Source organism: Apiospora kogelbergensis, assembly GCF_038363985.1.
Source record: "Apiospora kogelbergensis strain CBS 113332 chromosome Unknown utg000011l_segment0_segment0, whole genome shotgun sequence".
In the NCBI taxonomy this organism is placed as follows: domain Eukaryota; kingdom Fungi; phylum Ascomycota; class Sordariomycetes; order Amphisphaeriales; family Apiosporaceae; genus Apiospora; species Apiospora kogelbergensis.
In genome coordinates, this window is record NW_027117428.1 from 51,743 (window position 1) to 60,049 (window position 8,307).

The 8,307-nt window shown below is 54.0% G+C and overlaps 1 protein-coding gene across 1 annotated transcript; it reads left to right on the top strand.

Annotated features, from left to right (window-relative positions):
* Window positions 1-5,593: 5,593 nt before the first annotated feature.
* Window positions 5,594-7,922, top strand: PG998_014328 (uncharacterized protein; the record flags this gene model as incomplete). Its single annotated transcript, XM_066881144.1, has 4 exons — window positions 5,594-5,623; window positions 5,698-5,935; window positions 6,067-6,328; window positions 6,407-7,922. 4 exons carry the CDS (start codon window positions 5,594-5,596, stop codon window positions 7,920-7,922), a joined length of 2,046 nt encoding a protein of 681 aa, XP_066723675.1.
* Window positions 7,923-8,307: the final 385 nt, after the last annotated feature.

Below are 8,307 nucleotides of genomic sequence, written 5' to 3' on the forward strand. Positions count from 1 at the left end.
CCACCCGTGGGCGTCGTAGCCAATGCCGCTGCGATCCGGGTGTTGATGTCCTTCCATGGGGCGTTCTTAAAGAGAAGTCGTTCTTGGCCCGCAGGCACTGGTGTGGTCGTCTCGAAGACCGTCTCGATGGTCCTGTGGTCCGACCCATGTTCCGTCTCGAGCACCTTGCACTTGACTAGAGAATCTTTCATCTCCTCCGATGCTAGGACGAGGTCGATGGTCGTGCTGTAGGCTCCGCCACTCCACGTTTTCGTGCCCCGCGGGAGCAGACTGCTAAGGCCGAATTCGGCCATGAAATGAATAATCGGATCCGCCTCTCCTTGCTTTTCTAGTCGCACCTCCTCTCCGCCCCAGAGCTGGTCATGCCGGTTGAAGTCCCCTGTGAGAACCACCTCTACTGCTGTTCCGGTCCTCCTTCTCACTACTTCGATAGCGGTGCGCAGCTTTCTGCACGCTTCTTGGAGCGCCGGGGGTCCTCCACAGGGACGTATACGGACGCCACCAAGATCGCATGTTCCGGCCGCCGCACGACTGCCGCGGTGATGTCTGGGGACTCGATCGGGACCTGTTCCGCTTCCACCTCCTTGCTGACCCAGAGCATGCTCCGGATCGGCCACCTCCCTTCTCTCCGAACTGATGGAACCATCTTGACCCACCTATGGTGTCCCATCGGTGTCGTCAGAAGCTTCCCTTGAACCATCCTCGCGTGCGGCTCTTGAATCGAGATCACTGTCGCATGCTGTACTTCTTCATCGTTGAGGAGACTGTCGTGTACGGGTCCTTGCTTCCTCACGTTGTTTTGAATAATACGGAACGGTTTAGTCATGGTTCGATGGGTATAGCTTCGGACAGTGTCGACTAAACGACTCGTGTGGTCCTCCGCACGGGACGCACTTTAGAACGGTTGCCTCGCAGCCGTGGTGGCTGTGTCCCTGCTTCGCGCATCGTCCGCAGGTCTGGGTGTTCTTGCACTGGAATGCCTTGTGTCCCACCTGCTGGCAGTTGTAACACTGCTCCGGCCGCTCTCGTCGCTCGAATATCCTCGTGTAGCCCGACTCGCCCCCGGCGTAAAAGAAACCCTCCTCAAGGAACTTCCGCGCCTCGGCCGCCTTCGTCAGGTAGACAACCATGGAGCCGTATGCCTTCCCGTTGTCCTTCCGGCTCAGCCATGCCACCTTGGCGACTGTCGTCTCGTTCTCTTGCCCGAATGCCTCGGCCGCTCCGTCTCGGATCTCGTCGTTTTCGTTGAGGACTGCCGTGCGCCTGACGCTGTCCACCTTGATCGGGTATAGCTCGTCTCGCAAGACGCGAGCGCCAGACGCGTTCGTCTTCTCGGCGGCTTGCTTGACTAGTCGGTGCTCGGTCTCATCTCGGCAGACGATTTTGATGCGTTGGGGCTTCCTGGGGTCTACAGTCACGGCACGGCATCGCCAGTCCTTCTGTTCTCCCGTCGCTCGTATCTCCTTCTCGATGGCGGCTCGAATCGTTCCGGCTGTGACCTTGGCGCGTCCCTCATCATCCATGTGAGAGGTATCAACAGTACAGTAGAGAGTGTCGGTAAAAGTGGAAGGTGTCGTGTTCATCGAGGTAAGCGTGCGTACGTTGCTCGGCTGGCTCGTTGGGGGCGTGCGTGCGATTTGCGCATAAGAGGCCTGAGGGCTCGTCTGGGCGCTACCGGCGAGGGCCGCGCCGTTCTTGAGTTCTTCCAATTGCTGGGTGACATTTTGAAGCTCGGCGGTGAGCCGCTGGATGATTGCCTGCTGGTTGTTGATGATCTCTTTCAGGTCTCGGATCTCGGTGCGGGAATCGTGGATCTCGTTCTGGGAGCTGGCCACGAGCTCGTAGATGCGCTGCAGCATCTCCGGTCCGACGACTCCATTGTTGCTCGAGCTTGTCTCTGCTCCATTGTCGCCTTCATTCGACAGTAGCGCCTCTCGTGCTTTGGCGCTGGGCTTCGCCCGCTTCGCTCTTTTGACCGACGTCGCGATAGAGTTTGGCGCGTCCACCACGATCTCCATCTCTGCACGGTCCTCCATTGTCGCGTTGGACGCCCGCCGCCTTTTCATCCAACTCCCCTTTCAGTAATGGAATAACAAATAATTGAACAATGATAAAATAAAGGTTCCCCCTCCGACTGTCATATATACCCGTTAATACATTGTGTGTCCAGGCAGGTACAGTCACTAGCGAAACCTACGTCCTCTTTTCACTCTTTGATGATTCTCGTGCTGGATCCACTTTGGCGGGGTAGCTGTTGACATCATGTACCCCGCCATGCTCCCAGGTACAGAGCCAATCTCTGCCTTTACTACTCTTTGTACATCTATGAATCGATTGCTATACTTACTCTTGTGTTATTTATGCTCAACGAGAGCTAGATCTAGAATCTGTTGGCAGTCGTATACATTCATTATGGCACTACAATTGTTATGTACAGTACTGTAAGCGTCTACAAACAAATGATTGACAGAATCCGGTCAACGTCGTTTTCGGCGTTGAGTTATTATAGTAACGCTGACCAGTTTCTGTCAAAACACCTGATTATAGACGCTTACAATAACGATTACAGCACCGAATAGAGCTTGTACCGCCTGTCAGCAGCTTCTTTTGTCGAGGATAAGTCGATTCGAGAGTATTGTAATCGGTTTGTGGATGTACATGGGAAAGAGACGGAAAGGCAGAAATTGGCTCTGTACTTCGCGAGCATGGCGGGGTACAAGGTGTCAACAGCTACCCCGCCAAAGTGGATCCAGAACGAGAACTATCAAAGAGTGGAAAGAGGACGTAGGTTTCGCTAGTGACTGTAAGCTAGTTCAGTCCTTACGACATACCCAGCGTTCGAGGGCAGCCGAAATGCATCTGGCCGTCTCGTACGTAGTCCAGGAGTAGCACGGGGTCACTGTACGCCGAATCCTCCGTGCTGCTATTCTAGTTCGTACTTTCCCGTACCTCTGGGTAAAGCACACCCATTTTGCATCGTTTCCTGATGATACTACCGAAAGCTACTCTGATATTCCAGGCTTCGTACCTCGAGGCCCAGTCTCCAGAAGAGACCAGTGCAGTACAGTACAGCACCTAACCTACCATTTAGGGGTTGATCATCTTGCGTCGCTATAATTCCCCCGGTTAGGAATTGCTTCTTAGCAGCCGATCTAACTATGTCGCGTCAAATTCCATGACGGCGTGGTTATGGTCCCGAATATACGTACGGTATTACAGTGTCTACTGAAGGAGCGGCTCTCGCAGCGCTTGTACCACCTACCGACACACATTGACATGTTGGTTGCCAGCGGACGTCTGAAAACAGACCTGGGTCATAGCCAGGAGTACCAAGTACTTCCAGCGCTGGATGGAGGTAGAAGTGCGCTTTCACGGTCATGTCTGGTCGTCCACACTCGTTAATTCGTTCTCCTCGAGACAGTATCTACGATGTGGACGTGTGATATGCCCTCAGTGTCCGCTTGCCACGCCGTAGCTACCGCCATACTGCTCATATAACCCATACCACTCGTGACACTTGCTGTCTTCCCCCGCCGTCGGTTCTGGCTGGCACAAGTCATGGCTCCATGCTGGACTTCGCCGACGACACGCATTTCACCGCTGTAAGTAGAACCCTAGTAGCTGCCGAAATGATTCTATGGCTCTGCGGTTTGGGCTAGTTCGGCCCGTTCACGAGAAGTAGCAGAAATGCATCTGGTTGTTCTCCCAGGTAATCAAATAGTAGCATGCGCTCCTTGTACCCTGAAGTCTCAATGCAGCCCTTCTGGTCCGTACTTACTAGTATCATAACTCAGTTATTTGTACCTGTTTCCGATCATGCTACCCAAAACTACTCCCGGTCCTATTAGCTTCGTACCTCAAACTACAGTTGCCAAAAATATACCGGTGCAGTACTGACGGTGTGACTTGTATGCAGTTCATCTTGCGAAGCTCGACTCGCGACCAGGAAATGCTTTTTCGTAGTCGGTTATCTCTCCTGCTCTGCGTCGTTAAGCGGCGGTAGGGCAGATGTAGACCTCAGGATGCACCATATTGATTTAGGTGTAGTTGTTGCCGGCCTTGACCGCACGAGACCGTGTCTTCTTTGTAGAGCCTAGCGAAAGTGCCTCCTATACACCAGTGAAGCCAAACCCGGCTCTATTGCTTGCCGGGCTCGGTTGAAGCGAGTGCCCTGTGGAGCGAAAGGGTATCACGTCCACAACCCTGGAAAGATATGTAAGAAATAGCTATAGTCATACTGAAAATACGACCCATTGGACCTGTGACACTCGCCGTCTTCTTCCGCGGCAGGTTCTGGCTGGTACGAGCCCTGATCCCATGTGGGTTTCGCCGATGACACTCCTGCGAAGGGGACAACCAGAATGCCTCCAGGTTGCTGTGTGTCCTATGGCCTACCCAACGCTTGTTCACTACCATGCGTGCAAGGGGATCTCTGCTCTCGTTTCTATGGGAAACAAAGCTTCCGTTTTGCTAAGTTCACCATTCTTGAAACTCCCAGTTCCCCACCTTTCACGTAGATGACCAGCACGACCGCGAAAGCGCATTTCTACCGCCAACCGCACTGGAAACATTCGGCCACCCATACGGCCCAGGTCCGTTTTCAGAGGCCCGCTAACAAACCACATGCCGAAGGGCGGCCAGTAAACGATGCAAACGTTGCGAGAGCCGTTTCTTCAGTACGTACTGTAATACGGTAGGTCGGCTATGGTGCGTATGTACAGGACCACAAGTACGCCGGCATGGAATGTGACGCAACATGGTTAGACCGGCTGCCAAGAAGCACTTCCTAATCGAGAAATCAGTAGCTTCGCAAGATGACCAACCCATAAATGGCAGGGTTGAGTACTGTACTGTATTGCGCTGGTCGCTTCTGGACGACTGGGCCTCGAGATACGAAGACTGGAATATCGGGGTAGCTTTCGGTAGCATGGTTAGGAAAGGATGCAAAACGAGTGCGTTTTGCCTAGAGATACGGGAAAGTACGAACCAGAAGAGCAGCATTGGAGATTGAGGGTACAGTAACCCCGTGCTACTCAAAAACTGCATATAAGATAAGCAAAGCCAAACATGGCGGGGAACATGGTATTAACAGCGGCGCTTGCAAGGTGGATCCAGAACGGGAACTATAAGAAAGTGGGCAGAGGACGTAGGTTTCGCTAGTGACTGTATGTTCAGCAAAATTCAGGCTCAGCGTCCGCTGCCAAGGCTTGACTGTCCTACTCAAATATTTGAACCCCCATCGTGCTGCCGTTTACCTTTGCGGACAACCAAAGCCGCCTGCTTCAACGCTCTCGTGATTCTCGTTGTCAAACTTTTCACAAAACATCCATCCCATAGCTGCCGCCCTAGCCATCCCACCCTCCGAATCACAAATCATGTCGTCCCTAAACCTTACTCCGCAGGACACCCTCTACGACAAGTACAAAAAACGCGGAGAGCAAATATATGCGTTGCTGGATCCTAAAAATCAGCTCCGAGGCCTTGGCTTACCTAGAGCAGCAGCGATCGTGACATCTCTCGTTGAACAGCTGCCGCCAGAAACGCAAGTACTAATGATTTCCATGTTCCAGGAGGCCATAGAGTGGCGCGAGACATGGGCGAAGCGCTACACATTCGCGCCAAAGTGGATGAAAGAAAACCATAAAACATACATCGACTTTTTTGAAGGGCATCAAGCGTCAGCTAAGCAAGAATCAGGGTGATAAAGCCGTCGCATTTGAAACTAACACACCTAAACTGGGGGTGGATGATACCACGGATGATACCGTGAACGATACAGCGTCCAATACTGCCGACAACGGTTTGACTGATCTGACGCCCGACCAGGTGGACTTTCTCGCTTTTCTGGGCGCCGTCCTGGCCCTGGCCCAAGAGGCCGCTGCGCTCTGGAAAGAGGTGGAAGAGGGTAAACTCCCTATTTGGACGGCTGCGGCTCGTAAGTGGCATCCCCCGAGACGTCTGACATGCTCCATGGTGCAGGCCACTCGCCACATATTTGCCGTTGCCCCTTTGGCTGTATCATTTTCTCAGTTCTAACAATGGGTATCTTGTGCCGACCGTAATTAGTGACCAACATCCTGCTCCGCGAAGCTGAGAGCCTGATCATGGTGACAAGACTCTTAGATGAGGAGAGGCCAGCATCGCAGTCTCCCAGGGTGTGGACCACCACCACCAAAGGTCGACGCAATAGCCAGGGCAAGGGCGTGTCCCCACCTCAGCTTGCGCAGGACTGGGTTGATGCGCTTGACAAGACGAGCGACGCAGGCGCCGTGTGGCATAAGCTGGCCACGCTCCCGTCACAAACATGGCCTTGCATTAAGTCATTTCTGTAAGCGGTCTAACTCTGACCTGCCCATAGCCCCCGTCGGCGAAACTACCAAAGATACTGACCATGTCTCCCCTGCAGCGCGCCGTTGACTAAGAACGAGGCAGTACGTCATGTTTCCGCCACCCACCGGCCGTACGTCTTCACTATGCTGTGCCAAGCCTTCGAGACGCTTCCCAACGGTGATCCCGAGTCGACAGCCCAGATCCCCCTTGTGACACTCGTCGCCGTCTACTTTTGCCTCCAGATTGCGAGCAAAGACGACGGCGGCGGGCTGCTCAAGACCGAAAGAGGCATGCTGACGGTGAACTCGGTCAATCTTAACGCCGCACGTCAGGCTGCGTGCGCCAATCTGAACGAGGGCCTCTCTCTCTTGCCCCGACTGAGCAATCAGGAGGCCCTGCTGGAGCATCAGACGGCCTCTTTCCGCAGGGTAGCCTCTCAAATGAAGGCGTGGGCTGAGGCATGCTCCGAGCCAATGAGCCTGGGTGCAATCCACGCGTTTTCCCGGGTGCAGTGGGTTCACTGGCATGTCCGCATCGTTGGCTCCAACAGCGTCCCGCTGCAGGTGTTCTTATACTTATGTGAGAAGCGGCGACTGCAAGCATTCAACGGGGCGGCTCCTGAAAGCGACTATGAGCATCTGATCGGCACCCTGCTGAACGACGTGCGTGTCACGCAACAAATGCTTGGTAACGGCCGGCCAAGGACGGTCTCTCAATGTATCAAGGCGCTGCGGGAATGGTGCAACATGCCGACGCGGAACGGGGAGACGCGGGAGGCGCTAGAGGGCTGGGATACGAGCTTCGTTCTGGGAAGGGGCAGGATCCTGCAAAACAGCAACCAAGTGCGCGATAGCGAGCTTTTGTACGCACGAATTGCGGGAAATAATTTCCATGTCACTAAGGACATGCACAACCTTATAGCCGCGAGAAAAGGGGAAGAGGTGCCCGCGAGCGGTACCACCCTCAAGTGCTACTTGAACTGGGAAATGAGCCCTCCGAGCTGCTTGGACCTCGAGGTCGCCCTCTTTCAGGCGGTCCGGGGCAAGCCCGAGTGGGGTAAACTGCACATGGCCGCCCTCTTGGGTGCGGTCCAGCATACGCCCGGGTGGTTAGAAGCGCTTCAAGACGCCTTGTGTGCCGGGCTGCGGAGCCTGCCCGAGCTTCAAAACTCGCCGGGAGCGATGTTAGCCTTCGAGCAGTCGTTTCAGGTCGCTATTCTCAGGGCGGGCCTGAAGAAAAGCGGATGGGAAACATCGCTGAAAGGCGCCATTGTCAGCGTCGTGCAGCGTCTACCTGGGTGGCAAGACACGTTTGCGGACAGACTTGTTAAAACGACTATGCCTAAGTGGGATCTCATATTCACTAAATTCAAGATTGACGCACTGTCCAGGAGCCTTGCTGTCCAGAGCTCTGCCTGCATTGATTACTTGCTTCCCGCGGATAGAGAGTGGCACAAGGGGGGGCGGAAAAATCAGAACGGCGTGGTAGGGGAGTTATTGGAAGATTTCCTCGCGAAAGCCAGAGCGACTCTCGAGGGAGCCTACGGCAAGAACCCGAACAATCTCCACAATGCAGAGAAGGCCGAAGCGTAGCATATCGCCCAATACCGAGTCTTCCAGCTTACGTGCGCGATGAGACCAATTTCGCTGGGTTTCGTACAGTCAAGATGACCAGAAAGCCCATCCAAAGGTGCTTTCACGTTTCGAGATTTTGGGATCGATGGGTGCAGGTATACCGGCGCGGAGTCAGCCGTCCCAGCTCTATATGGAAAGGGCAAACAGCAAAGGGTGTATGGCGATGATTTTGGGTTGTAAATCAGCACTAAAGTATATAGAGATCTCAGCACTGAGACATTGGACGTAGTACGGGAAGGAAACTACACGACCTTGGCAGCAAGTTTGTTGGTGGAATACCGAAATAGAACTTTACTACAGCGGGCGATAACCGTCCTTATAGTCTCCCTTTCGGACGTGTAGT